Raw genomic sequence first — 24,187 nt, forward strand, 5'->3', positions numbered from 1 at the left:
GACAGGAGACGTTTTGGAAAGTTTATTAAAAATCTTCATCCGGTCTTCTCCCTCTCCGGTCTTCTGCTCTTTTGCTGTCCACTCTTCTTGTCTTCTCTTCTCCAGTCTTCTGCTCTTTTGCTGTCCGCTTTTCTTGTCTTCTCCTCTCCGGTCTTCTGGTCGTCTGCTCTTTGCTGTCGGCTCTTCTTCTTCCTCCGGTCCTCCTCCGACGTCTCTGGTGATTATGCTGGTCTCCGGTCTCTGCAGCTTATTATATAGCCATTAGGGGAGTGGCCGCCAGATGACGTCATCGGGACACCCCGCCCCCTTATGTCACAGATAACGTCATATGTGACATAAGGGGGCAGGGTCTCCCGATGATGTCATCTGGCGGCCACGCCCCTAATGGCTATATAATAAACTGCAGAGACCGGCATAATCACCGGAGACGTCGTCGTCGGAGAACCAGAGGAAGAAGAAGAGCCGACAGCAAAAGAGCAGAAGACCGGAGAGGAGAAGACAAGAAGAGAGGACAGCAAAAGAGCAGAAGACCGGATGAAGATTTTTAATAAACTTTCCAAAACGTCTCCTGTCATTATTTCCATACACTGCCTTTTATGTGGTGAATGAGTAGGGGTACAGTGTACCCCATACCCATTCACATAGGGAGGGGGTCCGGGATCTGGGGGCCCCCTTGTTAAAGGGGGCTTCCAGATTCCGATGAGCCCCCTGCCCGCAGACCCCCACAACCACCGGCCAGGGTTGTGGGGATGAGGCCTTTGTCCTCATCAACATGGGGGCAAGGTGCTTTGAGGTGGGGGGTGCAGAGCTCTCCCTGCCCCATAGCACCAACACCCCCCATGTTGAGGGCATGTGGCCTGGTGTGGTCCAGGGGGGTGGGGCCGCTCGCTCGTCCCCTCCCCTTTCCTGGCCTGCCGGGCTGCATGCTCGGGAATGGGTCTGGTATGGATTTTGGGGGGGACCCCATGCCAGTTTTTCGGTGTGGGGCTACCCTCAAATTCCATACCGGACCCGAAGGGCCTGGTTTGGAACTTGGGGGGACCCCCACGCCGTTTTGTTCCCATTTTGGCGTGGAGTTCCCCCTCAAGATTCTCACAGCGCAAGTCGCGCCCAAGTTGGATCATCCTGATCTGACTTGCGGTGCGACTTCCATTGAAATCAATAGGCTCCCATAGGGAACCATTGATTTTGAATGGAGGCAGAAAAAACGTATAACGTGGCTTAACGCACGTTAAGCAACGTTATAGCAACGTTATTCAGCCTTTAGCAGTGTCAGACGTTTTTACAGCTGTAACGCTGGTCCTCAGAACGCGCAGGCCGTGGGTTCTTCTTGCAGCTTAAAAACGCCTAGGCCACTTGCAGCTCAAAAACGTCTGTGTGTGCATGAGGCCATAGAATAACATGGAGGTGCGTTTTTAGGCTGCAAAAAGAAAACGCCTGACGCTACTTACAGCAGCGTTAAAAACGCCCTGTGTGCATGGGGCCTAAATCTCTACAATGGGACAGTGATGGTGGGAAAAAAAAAATCTGACGGGTTCTAACCCTCCCATCCTATATCCAAAATGGGAAAAAAATTGCCTATAGTTCTACTTTTAACCACTTAAGCCCCGGAAGATTTTACCCCCATTCCGACCAGGGGGTATTTTGCGATTCGGCACTGCGTGACTTTAACGGACAATTGCGCGGTCGTGCGACGCTGTACCTAAACGAATTTGGCGTCCTTTTTTTCCCACAAACAGAACTTTCTTTTGGTGGTATTTGATCACCTGTGCGATTTTTTGATCACGCGCTATAAACAAAAAAAGAGCGTCAATTTTGCAAAAATAGCAATATTTTTCACCTTTTTTTATATGAAATTCCCCAAAAAAAAAATTTAAAAATCAAAATTTTTTTACTTTTTCGGCCAATTTGTTTTAGGTTACCTATGTTTGGTAAAAAAAATCGCAAAAAGCGTATTTTGATTGGTTTGCGCAAAAGTTATCGCGTTTACTAACAAAGGGAAAGATTTCTGTCATTTTTGTTGTTTTTTTTTTTAACGTGTAATGGCGGTGATCTGCGATTTTTTTTGCGGTACTGCGACATTGCGGCGGACAGATCGGACCCTTGACTGACATTTTTGACACTTTTGGGGTTACCAGTGACATTTCTACAGTAATCAGTGCTATATATATGCACTGTTACTGTAAAAATACACTGGTAGTGAAGGGGTTAACTTTATTTGGGAGGGAGGGGCTGTGTGTATCCCTAGGGGCGTGCTTTCTACTGTGATTGGCTGGGGCTTGAGCTGTATGGACACTGATCAACGGATCTACATACTAGATCCGAGTGATCAGTATCCTAACAGCAAGGAGAATGACAGGCAGCTTGTTTACACAAGCTGCCTGACATTCTCCCTCTCCCCCGCCGATCGCCGAGTGACCGGCGGACATCGGGTCCGCCGGTCACACGCGCGGGGGGGTCCGTGACCACGCGGGAGCGGGAGCGCGCCTCCGGGGGCGCGCGCTCGCTCCCTAGACCCTCACAAGCTAGTGACGCAGCCCTACGTCACTTTGCCTGTGAGGGGCTGACTGCCGACGTAGATCGGCGTTAGGCAGTCGGCAAGTGGTTAAAGGAAAAACGAAAGATTGAAAAAAAAAAAAAAAAAATCATACTCCCCTAGATGGCTGTAGCTATCCCCTGCCGGCTCCAAGGCCATGTGATCACATGATCGCTCAGTTCTACATCTTCACCAAGCAGAGGGCTGTGACTGTCCACTCCCCATCTCGCTGCTCTGCCACTCCAGCACTAACTACAGCATTAGGCTGTGCAGGGATAGGCAGATCCCAACATTATTGTCGGGATCCCCGTTGAGCTTGGACTGGCTCTGTGACCTCAGCCATCAGGGACTTCGGCCCACTGTCGGCTGAATCCTGTGACCCAGAAGATATATATGGCCAGAGTTCTCTTTTAAAGGGCAGCTAGCACAATATTGAATAATAGCAAAGTTACAGACGTGTCTGATACCTTACATTTCCAGCAGGTACATTTTTGCTTCAGGTTTTTTTGGCCCATTCTTTACCATATTCACACCATTAAGGTAAAAGAAAAGTGCTAAAACAGTATGTGATCAGAGATTAAACTATTCTTTTGGGATCAGTTTATAAGACCAACACTTGTGTACATTAATTTATGTACCCCAGTATATGATCTTGGTACCTATATACCTGTAAGCAGCAGACGTATTTTTCTTTTTCTTTATCTTCAGTGGCACATTAAATCACATGTGCTGCGGCACAACATTTGACAGCTTTTTTTCCCAAGTTTATTAGATGTACAATGTTAACAGAAGCAAGTTTAAAATAGTTTGTAAAAGCACAACATGTAACAATCTCAAAAGTTTTCCCGTTTAAGGCAACATAGTAGCACTGCTAATATTCAGTGCAATATGAGCTAACATTCTTTTTCACCCAGGATCTTCTTGCTGGAGTTGGAAGAAAGCAGATTCACAGCAACGAACTACTAACTTAAGAAAGATAAGCTATGCAAAGAATTTATATAATTTCCTAAAATATATTACCAAAAAATGAAATGTGTGTGATTTTAATTGTTTTAGATGAGATATAAAGTAGAACTACAAGGTAAGTGGTGTGAACTGTCAGGTTTTTATTGTTGCCTGTGCCCCCCTTAGTGAGATTCACTATCTCTAACTGGACTTATCACCAATGTCACCAGGAAATTAAAGTGAAGGTAAGTCTAAATGTTTGAACTACCACCAGAACATGATTAGATAGGAAATGGGGACACTTATTATCACCACATTGGAAGAATAACCTCTCACCTCCAGTCCTGTAAACTCAACAGGAAGTGAAGGGAAAATTTCTAAATGCGACACAGATGGCAAAATAAGGACAACAGTTTGAACCCTACCTTATGATATTCATAATGAAAAAAAGGTTTAAGTTTTATATATACTTTAAATAACCCCGTAGAACTAACACAAAAGACCACTGAAGATGCATTAAAACATGCAGGTCAACAGTCCGAAATTGGTGTATCTAAACCAAAAAAAAAAAATGTAATATATTGCAGTTTACCAGTCCTTAGCTTAGGTGGCATTTCTGGCAATATCAACAATTACTGTACTTACTGAAAAATGTTCTTAAAATGAAAAATTATAGCACTATTTCTAAGTACTGGCAAGCTACAAAGTTTTACATATTTGTTCTTGGGTTTAGATATATTTAAATAATACTCTTCTTTTAGTATATAGGTATTTAGTATATAGGATTCTCTCTCTCTCTCTCTATATATATATATATATATATATATATATATATATATATATATATATATATATATATATATATACTGAACAAAATTATAGAGGCAACACTTGTTTTTGCCCCCATTTTTTTTATGAGCTGCACTCAAAGATAGAAAACTTGGATTTATTGTTGAAGAGAACACATCTCAATTGCCAGACACCATCGAATATGAGCATTTGCCCACTTAAGTTGGTTATGATGACGAACTGCAGTCAGGTCAAGACCCCGATGAGAACAACAAGCATGCAGGTGAGCTTCCCTGAGACGGTTTCTGACAGTTTGTGCAGAAGTTCTTTGGTTATGCAAACCGATTGTTGCAGCAGCTGTCCGGTTGGCTGGTCTCAGACGATCTTGGAGGTGAAGATGCTGGATGTGGAGGCCCTGGGCTGGTGTGGTTACATGTGGTCTGAAGTTGTGAAACCGTTTGGATGTACTGCCAAATTCTCTGAAACACCTTTGGGGATGGCTTATGGTAGAGAAATGAACATTCAATTCACGGGCAACAGCTCTGGTGGACATTCCTGCAGTTAGCATGCCAATTGCACGCTGCCTCAAAACTTGCGACATCTGTGGCATTGTGCTGTGTGATAAAACTGCACATTTTAGAGTGGCCTTTTATTGTGGCCTGCCTAAGGCACACCTGTGCAATAATCATGCTGTCTAATCAGCATCTTGATATGCCACACCTATGAGGTGGATGGATTATCTCAGCAAAGGAGAAGTGCTCACTAACAAAGATTTAGCCAGATTTGGGAACAATGTTTGAGAGAAATAGGCCTTTTGTGTACATAGAAAAAGTCTTAGATCTTTGAGTTCAGTTCATAAAAAATGGCAAAAATAAAAGTGTTGTGTTTATAATTTTGTTCAGTGTATTTTGTATGTTCCTCCAGGGTTTTATTGGAGTACCCCCTCCCAAAAAAGAATACATGTATGTCAATAAGTATTTGGAACAAATAACCTCTGGCCAACCGCGTAATTCATATTTGCGGTGACAAAAAGGATGGGTCTTAAACTCCCACACGCTGCACATATGAGTTCATGGCGAGAGAAGTTCCTGTGCTGAGAGCACACTCAAGCCTGGTCCACACTATGAGTTTTTTCTTTTTTTTGTTCAACCCAGCGATCTCCCCTGCTGAACTTTTGTGTTCTGACAGGTGGGACGACTCCCTGCCGGAACACTGACCAACCCTTTTAGCCATTAGTCAGTCGGGTGCTGGTTTTCCAGCATGCACGTCTGACAGAAGCCTGCCTGGCTGGCATACACACAGGCCAAATTTAGGCCATTTTTTTTTTTAACCGGCCAATGTCTCCAGACATTCAGCCTGTGTGTACGGGCCTTTACTATGAGCTTCCTGCACAGTAACTGGGCTATAATAGACCGCTCCTGATTATGTGATCACTGTAACAGCCAAACAGGGGTTGTAAGATCCTATGAGTGCATAGACTGAAATCTGTAAAGTGCTGCAAAAATAGCAGCATTATGAAGAATATAAATATTAATCTTGATTTTTATTTTAACATGAAAACTGCTATTCTTGCATTTTCAATGCATGAAAATACAGTCTGGTTTTAATACGTCACAGCTCAGATGGTTGTTTATATTAGTTGAGATGTCTTCCTGCAAGGCATTTCCAATGAACTAGTAACATGAAAAGGCCTTTGTCATGGAAAGTTGGATTACTCTGATGCTCCGGTAAGCAATTTTAAACTCATCCTACAAAGTAAACGCCTTGTGTAGGAGGGTGAAGCAAAGCCACTTCTGAAATGCTAATCAGTATAGTTCTACTGGCTGGACAGGCTGGCATTTATAGGAAATGACTACTTTATCACCATCTTCAAAACATTCTGTATAGGCACCAAATGGCTGGGTTTATATCTATACTTCTTAGCTTGCATACAAAAATATGTTCTACATAGAATATAACTTCGTGCTTCCATTTCAGAAAGTTCAAACCTAAATATGGTGACAATATTTTTAAAACTTGTCTAGTGTCCAGTGCAATTAGATAAGGAACTCCTATTTACAGACTGTGTGTTCCCCAGCCACACAGTGATTTTTATCCTTTAGGTCTCAAGCGCTACAAAATTCAACAACAAAACACAGCAGAACAAACATTGTGCAGATGCAAATTCATTGTTCCCCTCTAAGAAGTAAATGGTAAAATTTGAATGTTTTGCTGTCGTATGTGCAAGGCTAATATGATGATAAGAGAGCCTGTCCTAGAATGGACTACACCATACTCTCTAGATTTTCCAGTGACATCTGTCTTCGCTCATCCTCTGTACTCTTCAGGCTGCTTGCATAGCTTTCTTGATATTCCATCAACAAGTTTGCAATGTCATGCTGTTCAAACCTGATTGCATCTTGTAAAGGGTTGTTACCCCACCTAGGAATAATACAGGTAGTTTTGTTACGGTCACGGTCTTTTAATTCTGAAACATTTTACAAATTCTTTTTACTGTTTTGATGCATTAAAGTAATTGTAAACCCTTACAATATACCAAGTGATGGGACTGGCCTCAGGTGATACACAGAGATGGAACAAATCCTCCTACATGAGTTGTACCTGTTTATCTGCAGGGTCCTCTTCTCTACAGCTGTTCAAAAACCAAAATGTATATGACATGTCAGCACTCGCAGGGCGGCGAGGAGCTGAAGTTACATTCAGTGAGGAGAGCTTAGAGCTGTTTGAAGGGAAGGAACATACCTCCCTTCACACAGGAATAGAGCTGATGCTGTCAATCACAGGCTGTGTGCTGGAGCTCCCTCCTGTTACCTTTTTTCTCTTGGTGTTAGGAAAACTTGTCAGAAGTGATTCATGCAGATAGAAGAGGAACAAGGCAGCAGACATAAAATTACACTTAGTGCTCTGGATTGAGACACAGGGATATGCGTAGTTCACATTTCATGTCAGAGATTTACAACCACTTTATAGGTCATTCGCTATGATATATGATCCACTGTATCTTACTTTAATAAAACCCATATTGTATAAATAAAGTGTAACTTCACTCTCACAATCGCTATTTTTAATCCTTATGCGGTTAGCATAACTATGTGACAATAGTAAAGTATACAGTGCTCAGCATAAATGAGTACACCCCTTTTGAAAAGTAAGATTTTAAAGAATATCTCAATGAACACAAGAAACATTTCCAAAATGTTGACAAAACTGAGTTTTAAAGAACATTTGTTTAGCTCATTACATGAAAGTAAGGTTAAAAGTGTTACTAAACCCAGGACCCTGCATTCACTATATCTGCTCTCCCACAGTACACAGGGCATAGAAATGCAAATATTTTAGTAAATGTAAACTGCTAAATTACCTTTTCTCATCAGCAGTATATAGCAGTCTTGTGACTTCTATCAGTGCATGGTTAAAGCTTGTAGGAGGAGTTTTCATACTGCACTGGCTGTCCTATCAGGATGCAGGACCCCTGACCCTCAGTCTGGACAGTGCTGAATGGCCCTGTGCTGATCACATGCACTCTCCCAAGAAAAAAAAAAAAACTCTAGCAATACACACCAAACTGAGCATGTGCAGACTGACTGTACTAACATTATTCAAACATGTTTTGGGGGCAATGCAAGAAGAAGAGGATCTGTGCATGCAGGATAAAACAGCCTTTTTACACAATGCAGAGTAACCCCTTTGGTTCCACAGTGAGTATAACCAGCATGCTTCACTGCATATACAGACTGATTTTACTGTTGTGGGTTTAGTAACACTTTAATAATATAAGTTAGATTACAAAATCTTCAGTTTTACTCAAATTAGTTGATGCAAAAATGAATACACCCGTCAACAAAAACTACTACATGCAGTATTTTGTATGACCTCCATGATTTGTAAGGACAGCACCAAGTCTTATAGGCATGGAATAAACAAGTTGCCGATGTATTGTAACATCTATCTTTTTCCATTCTTCAAGAACGACATCTGGATGGAGAGTGATGCTCAACTTGTCTCTTCAAAATTCCCCATAGGTGTTGAATTGGGATTAGATCAGGAGACATTCTTGTCTACTAAATTGCTTTCACTCTGTTCTTCAGTGGCAACAGTGGCCTTAGATTTGTGTTTTGGATCATTGTCATGTTGGAAAAGTGCATGACGACCAAGGACACCGAGTGATGGTAGCATTTTCTGTTTCAATGTAGAGCAGAAAATCTGTGAATTCATGATACCTTTAATGAAATGCTGCTCCCTGACACCAGCAGCACTCATGCAGCCCCACAGCAGGGCAAGGCCACCACCATGTTTCACTGTAGGCACCATGAATTTTTCTTAGTACTCCTCACCTTTGCGACATCATACAGTTTTGAAGATATCAGTTCCAAAAACATTTATCTTGTTCTCATCACTCCAGAACACAGAGTCCCAGTGGTCTTCTTTTTCAGCATGGGCCCTGGCAAATTCTAGGCGGGCTTTTTTTATGCATGGACTTTAGGAGAGGCTTGCTTCGTGGATGACACCCATGGGATGAGTTCATGGGAAACAATCACCCTAGTTTGGCTTTCTACTTCTTTAGCTAACTGCAGTAAACTTGCATTACGACTTTCTTCAAGCCTTCACATCAGAAGACACTCCTGTCGAGGTGTTAACCTCCATGGACGGTCTGGACGTCTATGTGAGATGGTTGCAGTTCCATCTTTGTAAAATTTTTGTATCACTTTTGCTACAATATTCTGACTGATAAGTAAAGCTTTGCTGATCTTCTTGTAGCCTTCACCTTTTTTGTGTAAAGAAATTCTTTTCTTTCAAAGGCCTTGTGAAATTTCTCTTGCATGTGGTGCTATTGCTTACAGCATGAAATGGTAAGGGATTTTCTTTAAGTAACGCCCTTTTATAATCAACTGCTGAACACCTGTTTAATGAATAATTAGACTCACCTGTAGTTGAATTCTTGTTAATTAGGATTTTGCTGTCTAAAATGTAGCTTTGCTTCTAAAGCCCCGTACACACGTGTCGAAAATTGGCAGGGAATTTTCGTCCAACGTCCAATTTGCCGATTTTCGGTTTGTTAGTATGATGCTTCCGACAACCAACTCCGACTTTTCGGCTGATAAAAATCTGGTGTGCAGACTATAAAATTTTTGTTGGCTGTCAACATAACGGCCGATTTTCGTGCAGTCAGTACAGATTTCGACAGGGAAAAATCTGAAGAGCAAGTCTGGGCATGCTCAGTGAAGAAAGAACACAAAGAAAGCAAACCAACACGTGACATCCATTCTGAAGTAGAATTTTGTTGGGCGAGAAAATTCGTGTGCAGTCTAGGCACATTCCAACCAACAAAACACAACTCTGGACAAAAGACGGACGATCGATCGGCCGATAATTGTTGCGTGTGTACGGGGCTTTAGACTTTCATTGGGGTGTATTCATTTTTGCAACATGGTCTTGAATGAATTTGTTAGGAAAAAATGTGCAAATTAACAAATCTAGGTTGCAATCAATGGTCCGCATTTGTGGGAGTATTTTGTAGTATAGTGTCCCATAGAAAATGTGGTTTCCACAATGGTTTAATTTACTGTTTTAAATTTGCTGAAGCCGAAGCAGCTTTCCTAAGTTTAAATTTTTGTTAAACTTAAATTGCTTAAAAACTAAACTAGAACTAAAATCCCTCAGTCAACAGTAGATATTTCTAATCTGTATGCCGGATGCCTTAGTAAATAGATAGGAATGTATATTATAATTTCTTGTGTTTAAACTTTTTTTTTTTTTTTAACATTTATTCAGTTGCTTCCTGGTTTCTGGCCTAGGCCAAAATTATGTGCTGACACGATGACATCCCAGGAGCAAGTGCATTGTTTTCTTTCTTGAAGAGGGGGGACTTACTCAGCTAAACAAACCCTTTTGTCTGCATGCCTGAGCTGAGGGCAGATGGATTCCTGGAAGTAAATGCTACATGAATCATTTGTCCTTACTCAAGATGGCCATGGCCAGAAATGCTAGGGGCTATTATTTTGTTTAAGTGATTTCTCAGCAAAATAAAACATGGAGACATTGATGGATGGGCAAGTTTGCTTTGAATGTTAAAAATTAGTTAAATAGTGTTTTTGATTTCTAGTGTTCAGATGCATTGTAGTTCCGCTTTCACAACTTCAGTACTGGGCACTTTCACCCCCTTCCTGCCCTGGCCAATTTTTAGCTTTCAGAGCGGTCGCTCTTCGAATGACGATTGTGTGGTCGTGCAATGCTGTACCCAAATGAAATTTCATCATTTTTTTTTTTTTAGACCGAGCTTTTGCTGGTATTTAATCACCACTGGGTTTTTAATTTTTTTGCTAAAGACAGTACGTTTTGAAAAACAAAAAAGTTTTTGTTAGAACATTTTGTAAATAAGTCATTTTTCTCCTTCATTGATGTGCGCTGATGAGGCTGCACTGATAGGCGGCACTGATGAGACAGTATTGAAGGGCACTGATGAGGCACTAATATGTAGTAGTGATAAGCTGCACTGATATGCAGGACTGATGAACAGGCACTGAAAGGCAGCACTGGTAGGCATCACTGCTGTGCACTGACAGGCATCATTGATGGACACTGATAGGTGGTACAGATAGGCACTGACTGGCATCACTGCTGGGCACTGTTGGGGTTGTACTAACAATCGGGGCACTGATGATTAGTGCCCTGATTATGTGTGCAGGTCTCCCTCATGAGGAAATACTGCTGATCGGCTCTCCTCACACTCTGTCAGTGTGAGGAGAGCAAAGCCGATAACTGGCATTTCCTTGTTTACATGTTATCAGCTGTGATTGGATGCAACTGATTACATGGGTAAAGAGCCGACTCTTTACCATGATCGGGGGATGTGCTCTGTCCCAGAGGTGCACCCGCAGAGAGTGGGACACATCCCAGAATGAGAGAGCCACTGTGCACCTGTCAATTGCCTATACTGAGGGGGAGGGGGGGGGGAGGTGGTTAAAGTGTATTTCCAGCCAAAACTGTTTGTTTTCAGTTTTGCATAAGGTGTCAGGTTTTTGTCTCCGCCAAGATACAGCTTCCTCCACTCAGGAACCAGGTATTTTAGCTGAGCATTGCACCCAAGAACTAGACAACACTAGCATAGGTGCAAACTGGAACTAACTTTATTCTAAATTCAGCCAGATTTTATACTACACAAAATCAGAGTTTGATCACATTATTCTAAACAATGCAAATTTCAAACAGTAATTTCATCAGTTCATCTAACAATGCATCCCCCATGAACACAGGACAGTCCTTTCTGCCGGGAGAAGACATTGAATATCGGTAGCGGTTATAGCAGCCACTAGCAATAATCACAGGTAAAACCCGGCATGCTGTTGTACCTAGGTTGATCGATCAATCAACTTGGTACATTCAGCCTGCCCATACACAGTTCTATCTAATGCAGTCACTGTTCAGATATTTAGACAGGTGCAAGCGCTGAAGATGTCTCAATATAATAGCTAGTAGGGGAAATTTCTCCACCCTTGCTTTTTAGTGTGAGCCAAACAAGAGAAATATATATGTGTGTGTGGCTAGCGTTAGCTATCCAAGGATGTAAGGTGATGGCATATTTAATAAGTGTAGCCACGCTGTTGCCATTGGTGACTAATACATTTTGCTTTTCTGAGTAATAGCTTTGTCCTGGCCAATCTGTTATTTTCTTAACTTGGTTGGTTTTTCCCCTAGGTTTAGGGCAGTGGCAGTTCCCTGCTGCCGCCGGTGAGTGTTACTGGCACTAACGGTAAGAGTTATTTGGGGTGGTGACAATAGTTTTCTATTATGCATTTATGGCAATAACTAGGAGGTTCATACCAGTGGCGCATGATGGGGGAGGCTATAAATGTCTGGGGAGTAACCTGGTAAGCTCTCCTCCCTTCCCCGGGCTGTGGCCTGGGAAGGTGTGTGCAATGGTTTGTGCTGTGTAAACCTGGGATTTGTATAGGGCCTAGCACAGAATTCCTCAATCTGCCCTGCCTGATCAAGGAGGATATAGCTTTCAAGGTGTAAGAGACTAAGGATGGAGGTCCTTTTGAAGGGGGATCAGTGTCCACCATCAGAGGATCCTGGCACTCCCTTAGATAGAATAGGAGTGTGGTGGAGTCTGGAGACCGGTTGCTAATGAAGACCTATACCCTAAACCTCTCTCCCTGTGAGATGAAGCAAAAAAAACGGAAGAAAAGGCTAAAGTGACTGGCGCCCATCATCGTCGTGACTATTTCTACTGCGACCATGGATCCACCTTGGGGTAATGTCAGCCCTCTCCCTCGCTGGAGGCAAGTTATCCTCTAATCCGGTCAGGGGTGGGAGGGATCACTACACCTTTCCCCTGATATCAGTTAGACTGAAAAATGACTGCAGGTCTATGGCCACTCATGCAGGTACCTCCAAGCTGCCTGATGTCTGGGCATCTAGCAATAGCCTTTTAGTCCGAAAATATTGCCCACATAAGGGCCCACGTCTTTTACTAATTGCAGCCAGATTATAGAAAAATATCATTCTGTCTGAAGGCAAACATGAGCATGGGGCTCAGAAATATTCTAGACAAGGAAACAATTACTTTGTGTGAAAGCTGCCAGACAAAATGCACAGATCAATAGATCACTATATAGTGTCAAACAATTTGAACATATGTCAAGCAAAATATTGCTGGCTGCATGGTATAGGATACTTACTGGTGTGGGGCAGATGACCTGCTTATTAAAGGGAATGCAATTGTATATCTAGGAGGGTGTACATATAATAATTGATTATGCTTGAGATGAGTCACCAAATTATGATCCTATTGTATGCATATATTTGTAGGTATGTTTGTTTATGTCAGGCAGTGCAGTAAACATCCTTTCTAAATAACCATTGACACCTAAGGCTGCATTCACATGTCAGCGTATGGATCGCGGGCAGAATCACTGCGATCCGGAGATTATTGCAAATCGCGGGACGCCTGTGCGTTGCCGTTGATTTGCAATAGCCCCCCAAACGCTGAGCGATGTTGCCGCGATTTTCGCCTGCTGAATCGCGGTAACATAGCGCAAAAAAAAACGCGGAACGCAATATGCTCCAAAGAAGCTCTCGTACTTTTTTGGGCGTAATGCGGAAATCGCGGCAACATCGCATAGCGTTTGGGGGGCTATTGCAAATCACGGGCAACGCACAGGCGTCCCGCAATTTGCAATAATCTCCGGATCGCGGGCGGAATCGTGCCGCGATCCATACGCTGACATGTGAACGGAGCCTTAATCAATTACAGGATAGGCCATGAAGAGAAGCAATATGTTTACAACATTACCACAAGCTTGTAAGAATATTTGTACTAAGCTGATCAAAATCAAATAATTAGAAATGCTTCAATTGGGTTCTCACAAAATTCTAAAGTACTAAACAAAGACTACTGTTAATGAAAGAAAAGAGTTCCCTACCACAAGAAGCAAAGTACAAACAATCCATACAACCAAATACCATACCTGTCCTCCACGAAGGGGTTCACTCTGCAGCCTTCTATGAGGAACTTAACCACTTCCAAGTGTCCTGAAAAAGTGAAAAATAATACATTTAGACAAACTCTAAGGATTTCCTGTATTTTAAGCACATATCTGACTTCTACAAGCCTTGTTACTCACCTTCAGCAGCCGCTACATGTAGAGCTGTCCGGGAGTCATAATCTTTTTGTTCCATGTCCATTGAAGACAACGCAAACCTGGATGAAAATATGCAGTCACTGTCTGATACATATGGAGTAATAAGAATGATAATGCAGAGGTAATGTACTTCCCATGTGATATGGTGGCATTGGAGCCACATGTCATTTAAAGCCTAATTGAAGTTTTCTGTTAAAGTAAGTAAATAAACTGAGGGTGCATCAAAAAAACTATTTTTTAAAATGTCTTACTGTTGCTGTGTGTGTAACTCACTCCATTTCTATTTTAAAGTTCTGCCCCCACCAGAAGGCTGTTGTTCATTTTGTGGAAGCAGTAGTCTCCCTGCAGCGGTCTGACTTTGCCTTGCACAGCAGTAGACTAGTAAGGAATTGCCTGGGTCTGGTCATGTGACCAGCAGTTCTGGCTTTCCTGTGTCAGTCAGCGGTGGCTGTAGGGGAGAAAAGGGAGCAGCAATAATGGCCGGGCCAAGGGAGCCAATGAGAGACATCATGGTTCCCATAATTCCCAGGCGATGTTGAGCGCTCTCTCCTCTCCCCTGCAGCTGTCGCTTACTGGAGCGAACTAAAAATAAATGTGTATACATATCTTTTTTTAAATAGGTTAGGCAGTATGGATAGCAGGAAGGGGGAGGGAACGTTTTTAAGACTAGTTAGTTTTAGGCTGGAAATCTACTTTAAGCCAAAAGTCGTGTCTGTCAAAGGTTTTCTCATACTTTAAGTGGCAAGATTCCTATTCCTAATGAACACAGCTCTATTTATATTCATGCATTCTAATTTCTATTCATTTGCACCTACATATTTATTCTAAAGTTCCCTTTTCCATCCTAATTTTTCTACATTCTAGTTTCTGATTTTTTAAATAATATCCATTATTATTAATATACTATATACATCGACTATATATATATATATATATATATATATATATATATATATATACTGAACAACATTTTAAACGCAACACTTGTTTTTGCCCCCATTTTTCATGAGCTGAACTCAAAGATCTTAGAAAAACAGAATTCATCTGTGAAGAGAACACCTCTCCAAAGGGCCAGACTCCATTGAATGTGAGCATTTGCTCACTCAAGTCGGTTATGATGATGAACTGCAGTCAGGTGGAGATCCCGATGAGGACGACAAGCATGCAGATGAGCTTCCCTGAGACGGTTTCTGACAGTTTATGCAGAAATGATTTGGTTATGCAAACAGATTGTTGCAGCAGCTGTCCGGGTGGCTGGTCTCAGACCATCTTGGAGGTGAAGATGTGGTCTGCGGTTGTGATTCCGGTTGGATGTACTGCCAAATTCACCGAAAGACCTTCGGAGAAGGCTTATGGTAGAGAAATGAACATTCAATTCACGGGCAACAGCTCTGGTGGACATTCCTGCAGTCAGCATGCCAATTGCACGCTCCCTCAAAACTTGGGACATCTTTGGCATTGTGCTGTGTGATAAAACTGCACATTTTAGAGTGGCCTTTATTGTGGCCAGCCTAAGGCACACCTGTGCAATAATCATGCTGTCCAATCAGCATCTTGATATGCCACACCTGTGAGGTGGATGGATTATCTCGGCAAAGGAGAAGTGCTCACTAACACAGATTTAGCCAGATTTGTGAACAACATTTGAGAGAAATAGGCCTTTTGTGTATATAGAAAATGTCTTAGATCTTTGAGATAAGCTCATGAAAAATGGGGGCAAAAACAAAAGTGTTGCATTTATAGTTGTTGTCAGTGTGTGTGTTTATATATATATATATATATATATTGCTGTCCTGTTTTATGGTAGTGTACAAACTAATTGATTAAACAAGGGAGGCAGTACCGGTAATACAGTATATAAAATGTTGTGAAGACTAGTACATACAGTTATTTAACAATTTGTAGTAGTACCAAGATAAACTGGGAAAGTGGTCAGTGTCTATAATAAACACCAGATGTTTCCTCCAGTTACACTAACAAGCACTGGGAATAAGTCACTGTGAGCTGAATGGGTGCTATAGACCACACATCCAACCTCAAAATAATTTTCAGGTATCAGCAAAGAAAAAAATACTGTAGTGTTTTAAATGTTTACTTGCAGTGTTTCCATAAATATATTGTTTCCCTTGTAATTTGACCTTTCTAGAAAACTGTGCTGACCAAGCTCCTTCACCCCTCCCTACATAACCATTTAGGTAGTAGATGAAGGAGGGCAGAAGGTGAATATTAAAGTGTCCCTTGAATGACAATACTGAGTCTGCTGGAGCTGTTGACATCCCATCCAAGATGGTGTCTTTTAACAGCAGTCTCAGAGCTTTTGGGTGTCTACACACGGGAGGCCTTTACAGATAAATAACATGTATAAAATGTGGTAAATGCACATATGATCGTATGGGAAAATTTTGTTGAAATGATTTGTCTGGTGACAGGGTCTCTTTACAACCTATTCTGTCCTACATGCAGAATCCAAGTACATGTTAAAGTCAGTGTGTCTTTGTATATTTTGTTAGGTTAGACGTGTTATTGTTAATACATCTGTTTAGTCTCACCTCCTCATAGCGGAGACATCACCACTATAGGCAGCAAAAAGAAGGTTCACCACTGTTTTGTGCTACAAATAGAAGAAATCAATATTAATACTGTCTTTGATTATCTGCATAAGAAACAAACAAGAAACAAAAGGGTGTTACCCATATCAACAAAGCCTGTTTTTTATTGCTCATCTTCCCCTAGTTTGCTGGCACAGGTACATTATTGTACTTTACCCACAGAAAAAGGCCAGCCAACAAACAAGCCAGCCAGTGGTGGCATTGTGACTACGTGTCAGACTAATTCATTATGTCTATGACCAGCCACTGGCCCCTTTCACACATACGGTCCCTTCAGTTCATCAGTTCAGTCACGTCAAAATGTATCCGTTTTTTCATCCGTTTTTTTTTTTACATCCACTACCAATGCAAAAATGGATGAAAAACTGACCGTTTGTCCGTTTACATCCGTTTTTCGTCCGATCCGTTTTTTTTGACGGATGAAAAAAAGGGCATTCATCCATTTCAAAATAACGGACATTGATGGAAGCGGATGAAAACGGATGTTAACGGATGATCATCCGTTGTCATCCGTTTTTACATAGAGATGCATTGATCTCCATTTTTCATCCGTCAACGGATGGATGAAAAACGGACAAACGTGTGTGTGAAAGGGGCCTTAGTTATTAAAGGGCACAGTTCAAGTATATTTATAGCCAAATTTTTTTTAGTTTATTTGCTTTAAATAGAGTAGGGAAGAGTTACAATTAGGTTGCACCGATACCGGTATCAGTGCCGATACTAAGCATTTGCATGAGTATCAGTACTCGTGCAAATACTTCGATACCTGAAACCGATACTTTCAGGCTTGGTTCTTTCAACTATAAGGGCTCTTTCACATGGCCGCTCCGTATGTCCCTATATCACCCCATCCGTTTACGGGTGATATACGGACACAATGCATGTCAATGGGATTGCGGATGTCAGCGGATGACCATCCGCTGACATCCGATTTGCGTCCTTTCAGTTCTGTTCTGTTTTTTGGAACGGAACAGAACCCTATTTTTCTTCCGTTTAAAAAAACGGAACTGATGCAAAATCGGATGTCAGCGGTGTCATCCGCTGACATCCGCAATCCCCATAGACATACATTATGTCCGTATATCATCCGCAAACGGATGGGATGATATGCGGACATACGGACCGGTTGACACAAGTGTCATCCGTGTCCGTAAAAAAAAAAAAAAAGTGTCGCAGCGGAGGAAAAAATCGGAGCGGCCGTGTGAAAGAGCCCTAAGCGGGATTCCATCACTGACAGCTGAAATGTAAACAAAAAAAGTCTGGCAATTACCAGTTGAATAAGGAGCAGGGCCGTTGGTTCCTAAACAACGATTGACTCATTCAGCAGTCAGTGGGGTTCCCCTTTGGAGGCTTTGACAGCTGAAGTGTAACTGAAGTCTCCACAAGTGGAGCTGTCAGATAAAAGCAGCCGGGCAATGTTTATCAACAACACTACTCAGCCTAAAACAGAAGGATAAAAAGAAACATTGTTTCATTTAGTATCCTACTGCTTCTTCATCTACAGATCAAAGGGATGAACTTTGATTTGTAAAAAGATGATCCGCACACCGTTAGTTGCTCTTACAAAAATCTTCATCTTTATTCAGGAACCACAGAGCACAACTGCTGATAAGATTTTTTTGTTTTTATAATTAACTGTTCCTCTGTTTAACCCCCTATTAACCCTTAATTTACTTGAATCAGCACTAATTAACCCCTTATTCTCCTTCTCCATTTAATTAATATTTTCCTGGTGATTTTTTTTTTGTTCACTTCTATTTTATAAACGAAACTATTAATTAAAACTTTTTTTTTGTTTGCTTTGTTCGCTTATATTTTTTTACACCTTTAACAAATATTTAGAGATGCAACAAGACGCTAGATGTAATCTCTAAAGGTGGGGTGATTTTTTTCTTCTAGATAGTTGTCTCCAGAACAGGTGTCTCCACTGGAAGATTTTCCCTTATCTCTTGTTCTGGGGACAAAATTTTGGATTTTCCCTCACTTTCTTTCTCAGTAAATATATGGTCATCAGAACAAATCTGATGACCATATAAGATCGAGGAGTGAATCTGCTGTCTTCAGTATGCTTTCAAATATTTCTATACTGGGTCAGTTTTATCCCTTGGCTACACCAAGCTCCCTCTAACTACAACCGAGAAATAAAGGGAACCGCTCACCGACCCAGTGCACGAATACATGAATGAATGTGGTGGCCCTAGCCAGTGCATGGTTGGCAATGGCTGAGGCCACACTTATTCACATATCCCATCACTGGCTGGCGAGTGGTGTCCCTTTCTTTCTCTGTTGATGCTTCTACATCCCTGAATGGTGCATAGGTGCCTGCTGCCTTCACGGCAACCGGAGGGGATATCTTTGTCTTAGAGCGGCACTGCAAGTTGTACCTGAATCCCACTAACTACACTTATGAAAATAAATATGTCAACACATAAATATTATAGTACCTGCACTTCACGTCTCTCCTTACGTGGATCAAGTTTTCTTACACAGTGCCTTAAGTTGTCATAATTGTGGAAATTGAAGACAGAAACGAGTTCCTGGAGTGAAGCAAATAATTATGATGAACACGGTTGACAGATACTGTAGTTAATAGTATCAAGAGCTCCTAGCATTATTGTTGCCTCAACTTAGCTCTTAGATTTACACTATGAATTTCAGCTTATTGATGCTGTACTAAAATGTAAATTGTGCCGCAAACTTCCAGCAGCTTGGCTAGGCAATAAAGGTAGGAGGAGGGGGGAAGGAACCTTTTTTTAAGAATAGCTAGACCTTTTTTATGCACTTTAAGGGAAAAACTATAATGTTTGGGTCAATTTTATTCATTTTTTTTTTAGGTTATACGTTTTACGTTGATAATTTATAGCTTTTCATTTACTCAATTGGTAATCTAGTAGGAAAGCATAGATAAAGCTGCATGCTTTTAGGCTTGCTTTGTCCAAATAAAGCTCTAGAACAGGGGGTCTTCAAACTATGGCCCTCCAGTTGTTGAGGAACTACAATTCCCATCATGCCTAGTCATGTCTGTGAATGTCAGAGTTTTACAAGGCCTCATGGGATGTGTAGTTCCACAACAGCTGGAGGGCCGTAGTTTGAGGATCCCTGCTCTAGAAGGAGCTGTGTGTAGGAGGGGGGGAGCAATGATTACCTTTACTGACTCATACATTTGCGTGTGCAAATTTCACCTGGAACTATTGAGCTTTGCAAACAACTGACTTTTTTGAGCACAAGGTAAGGAAAAACTGTAAAAATGGGTACAAGAATCTAAAGCACCTGCTAGCTGGAGAAGATCACAGAGATTTACCTATACTGGTGCACACAAAATCTGGTGCAGCTGTGCATTGTGACCAATCAGCTTTTAACTTCAGCTTGTTCAAGTAGCTTTGACAATAAAACTTAGAAGCTGATTGGTTACTATGCACAGCCGCACCAGATTCTATGTGCATCAGCTTTAGAAAAATCACCCCCATAGTTTAAATATGCAATATTTCATATCTACCTGACTAAAACTATATCTTTAGCATTTTTATTTTTAGTCCTCACCATAATGAAAAAAATGTATACAAAACCATTAAACACTCTCTTTGAAACACCCATCAGCTGCATTTTGTGATTATGGAGCACGGGTCTTGATAAGAGTGCTGTCTGCCACTTAAAGGAGAAGTGTGGGAAATAAAAAAAGAAACATACATACTCACATGTATATGGCTGCAGCATCGGTCCGATTCTGCAACTGTCCACCACCGGCTCTAAGACCAAGAATTGAGTCACACATGACTGACTGCTCAGTTCCCAGTCCGCTGTGACCAGAGAGTGTCTGGCTCAGGCTCTTAATGGTGATCGAGGCTGAGCCAGCCGGTCAGGCTGATTCTGGGTGACTGTCGGCTGATTCTGGGTGACAGGAGCACAAAAGTAAGTGTACTCCTGTGACCCAGATCCTTTAAAACAAGCTATTTACAAGTTTCATTGCTTAAAGTGAAAGAAAAGCCTAATACTATCTATTCTTAAAAATGTCCACCCCACCCCCACCTATCATGCCTAACCTGTATAAAAAAAAGATGTATGTACTTACCTATTTTTAATCTGCATCTGTTCAGTCATGTTTTCTTGCAGCTCTGGCTCTCCCGTGTCAGTGAGCAGCTGCTGCAAGGGAGAGAGGGACAGGACAACAGCTAGGCCATGGGAGCCTATGAGTGATGTCATGGCTCTTAGAATTCCCAGCTGTTGTCAAGTGCTTCCTAAGCCAACTGGAGCAGATGCCCCTGATAAAGTAATCTATGACAAACAGCAAAGCTAGGAGACAGCAGGGGAGTTGAATTATTAAAAGTGAAATCTGGTGCAGCTCTACATAGAAACCAATCAGCTTTCAAGTTTTTTGTCAAAGTTTCATTGAATAAGCTGAAGTTAGAAACTGATTGGTTTCCATGCAGAGCTGCACCAGATTCTGCACTCTCCTGTTTTAGTAAATCAACCCAGTGAGTCTATGGGAAGCACTGGGACTTTGACAGTGTAGACTCCCACAGATGCTAAACTAAACTCATATGCCTGCAAGCTTTCAATTGTGTGTACAATCTGGGTGCACAGCATTGTGTTAGTGAAATATCTGGTTTTTAATAAATTATTTAAAGCTTTTGGTGAGCGCTATGTAGCATTTTCTTCCTCTAACATGCTGAGTATTTGAAAAGAGAGACAGATTTGAGGCTATCAATTCATAAGAAAGCGTGTCCCGGCTGAAAGGGGATGCCATAGACTTTTTATAATCTTAAGGTCCATGAGAGTGTTTCCACATGGGTAGTATTGATAGAACACTGGGACCTTTTTCTATTTACCGGATTGAAGCGCATTTGTGGACTTTTTTTTAGGCAATTGAGATTGCACACAGATCGGATTAATGTATGGGACTGATTTATACAAAAGTTTTGCATATTACTGAGCACAGAATTTATCACTACTGTATTAGTGATTATAGGAGATTGATTTGTATGTCACCGTTTGATTTAGTTAAAAATAAATTTTTTATTACATCATCTCTTAAGTGATTATTTATTTACCAATTTTTTTCGTGTTACTATTATACAGCTAAAGAGAAAACACATGATGTGGTTACACAATACTGACCTTGAAGGACTTTCTAACATTCAAAGTCATTTAACTGCATTGTGAAAAGTTTAAAGATTTACAGTAAACCCCTTTCAACTAGTACCTTGAGCTACTACACTGCAGCACTGAGGGCACTATGATATTGTGGTTGTAATTGATCACCTTGCAAAACAACCAATTCAGTTTAAAATTGAAATGAAAGGCAAACATTTGTGCATAGATATAAAAAAATATTATAATAATCTTTTTTTTCCCCTTTTTTAAAAGTGATCACAATTTCTCTGTTCTTAGCTGCATAAGAGCTGGGGGAGGAGAAGCAACAGTATACTGGGGGGGGGGGGGTCAGGACAAGTCTAATCATTGGAGGAGAGCAGCCTGAGTGCCCAGTGTAGCTAGAGAACCAGCCACAGTGAGCTCTCCTTCCTAGCATGGTCAGTTTTTAACAGGAAAGCAGAGGGACTGGCAGGAACACCAAGGATTTCACACAAAAGAAGCAATACAAAGAGAACAGGAGACTTTTTCATACAAGGCAGGCACATAGCAGGGATTTGAAATGCTGTGGTAACAAACACTTTAAATAAACCTGTATCCTCTCATTATAGTCTATGTTTTATGCTCAGTGCTTATATATAATACCGTGTTACTGATAGCAATACAATGAACAGCCCTTACTTGGCAGAAGTGAATTCCTCGTACGCTGTTTCCTATTTTGTCCAGAGGAGGTGACCAACAGAAAACACCCATTATGTTTGGCACAACCAATAAGATGGCTCCTGACACGCCAGATTTGGCAGGTAATCCCACCTGAAATTCAACAATAAGCACATTTTAAATAGACTATATATATATATATATATATATATATATATATATATATATATATATATATATGTATATATATATATATATATATATATATATATATATATATATGTATATATATATATATATATATATATATATATATATATATATATATATATATATATATATATATATAATTTATTTTTTCAATTTATTACCTATTTTTTTAAATAAAGTTTTTTCAATGAACCCAAATGTAAGAAAGGTACCTATTTTTTGAGAGCTGCCATTGTTTGCTATTTTTTTAAGACAGGCTGTAACTTTATCCCTGTTTTTCTACATAGTGAGTCCATGACCTGGCAAAATGTTTATTAGATATCAGGACACATGATACGCACATGCCTGTTCAGGCTCATTGACTTCCCTGGTAGTGAAGCGATGGATTAGATGACACCATGGGAGACTGCACTTTCACAAACAAGCCAGCAATGACTGCTTCTATATTTCTGTTCTGACAGGTTCTCTTTAAAGAAGAAAGACACTCAGAGCAGATTGTTATGGCTGGAGTTAAGTTTATGGGGCATATTTATAAAGCAATGAATGTGACATTCACCGAACGTTGACTGCAGGTGAATCTTCCTATTGAATGTATAGAAATATACAGTGAATGGTTCACCACCAGTGAAATCAATCGGGTTCAACCAATAGAAAAATACACGTGCATAGCAAAGTTACAGAATCGGTGTTAAATTTAAAGAACATTTATGGCCACTGAAAATTACAGGCAGGACACTGAACAGCAGTTTTCCAATCTGGCCACAAGATGGCACTAGATGTAAATTTATCTGAACAATGTAAACTGCTAATTGCCAGGACTGTTGAATTCATTAAAACAAAATGGATGTTTTGGACTTCCGGTTTATATGAATACAATGTATAAATTGGCTATCAAAAATTATAGTTCGATTACCAGATATTATATAGAGGCTCTAGCAAATACATTGTAGGCTAGATAAATTCCCTTAGCTTATGTATCTAAAATGATCACATTCTACTATTACTACTACTAAGTTAAAACCCTGCAATAAATATGCATGATGTGGTAAAGAACACAGACCCAGACACAAAGTATGTGAGGATGGCAGATCCAAATGAGCTGTTTATCCTTTGTAAGAAAGGTAGAGCAAATTAAATGATGCAAAATAAAAAATGTGTGTATACATGGAAGAAAACTCACATGAAAGGCAAACTGTCCCGATAAGTCATACATGCCACAGGAATGCATAAGACTCAGGGTGTTCCTCACGGCTTCCGCACTTAGGACCCGCTCTCCTGTGATGGGGCAGATACCACCATTAGCCAAAGTGGCAGCAATCACACTCCCCGACTCACAGGTCACTTCAATAGAGCAAAGCTAGACAGAAGAAAACATTAGCGTCATTAACCACTTCTGAACCGGAAGGCGTTTCCCCCTTAATGACTAGGCCATTTTTTGTGATTTGGCACTGTATTACTTTAACTGACAATTGTGCGGTCGTGCAACGTTGTACCCAAATAAAATTGATGTCCTTTTTTCCCCACAAATAGAGCTTTCTTTTGGTGGTATTTGATCACCTCTGCGATTTTTATTTTTTGCGCTATAAACAAAAAAGTGCGACAATTCTATAAAAAAAAAAAAAACAACAATATTTTTACTTTCTGCTATATAACATTCCCAATAAAAAAAATTAAAAATCACTGCATTGAAGGGGGCATGTACGCTG

General features: G+C 40.9%; 1 protein-coding gene across 2 annotated transcripts in view; it reads right to left on the bottom strand.

Annotated features, from left to right (window-relative positions):
• Positions 1 to 6,192: 6,192 nt before the first annotated feature.
• GLS2 (glutaminase 2) overlaps positions 6,193 to 24,187 on the bottom strand; it is a 144,282-nt gene continuing 126,287 nt past the window's right edge. For both annotated transcript variants that reach the window (XM_082246244.1, XM_082246243.1), the window contains 7 exons: positions 23,662 to 23,838; positions 22,293 to 22,424; positions 18,968 to 19,060; positions 16,464 to 16,525; positions 13,897 to 13,973; positions 13,741 to 13,804; positions 6,193 to 6,691 (listed from right to left, as the gene is read on the bottom strand). In XM_082246244.1, the coding sequence (XP_082102370.1) occupies positions 6,535 to 6,691; positions 13,741 to 13,804; positions 13,897 to 13,973; positions 16,464 to 16,525; positions 18,968 to 19,060; positions 22,293 to 22,424; positions 23,662 to 23,838 (762 nt within the window). In that variant the 3' untranslated portion in view covers positions 6,193 to 6,534. The remainder of the gene's footprint in view (positions 6,692 to 13,740; positions 13,805 to 13,896; positions 13,974 to 16,463; positions 16,526 to 18,967; positions 19,061 to 22,292; positions 22,425 to 23,661; positions 23,839 to 24,187) is intronic.

This window comes from Pelophylax lessonae (genome assembly GCF_965119305.1).
Source record: "Pelophylax lessonae genome assembly, chromosome: 2".
NCBI lineage: Eukaryota > Metazoa > Chordata > Amphibia > Anura > Ranidae > Pelophylax > Pelophylax lessonae.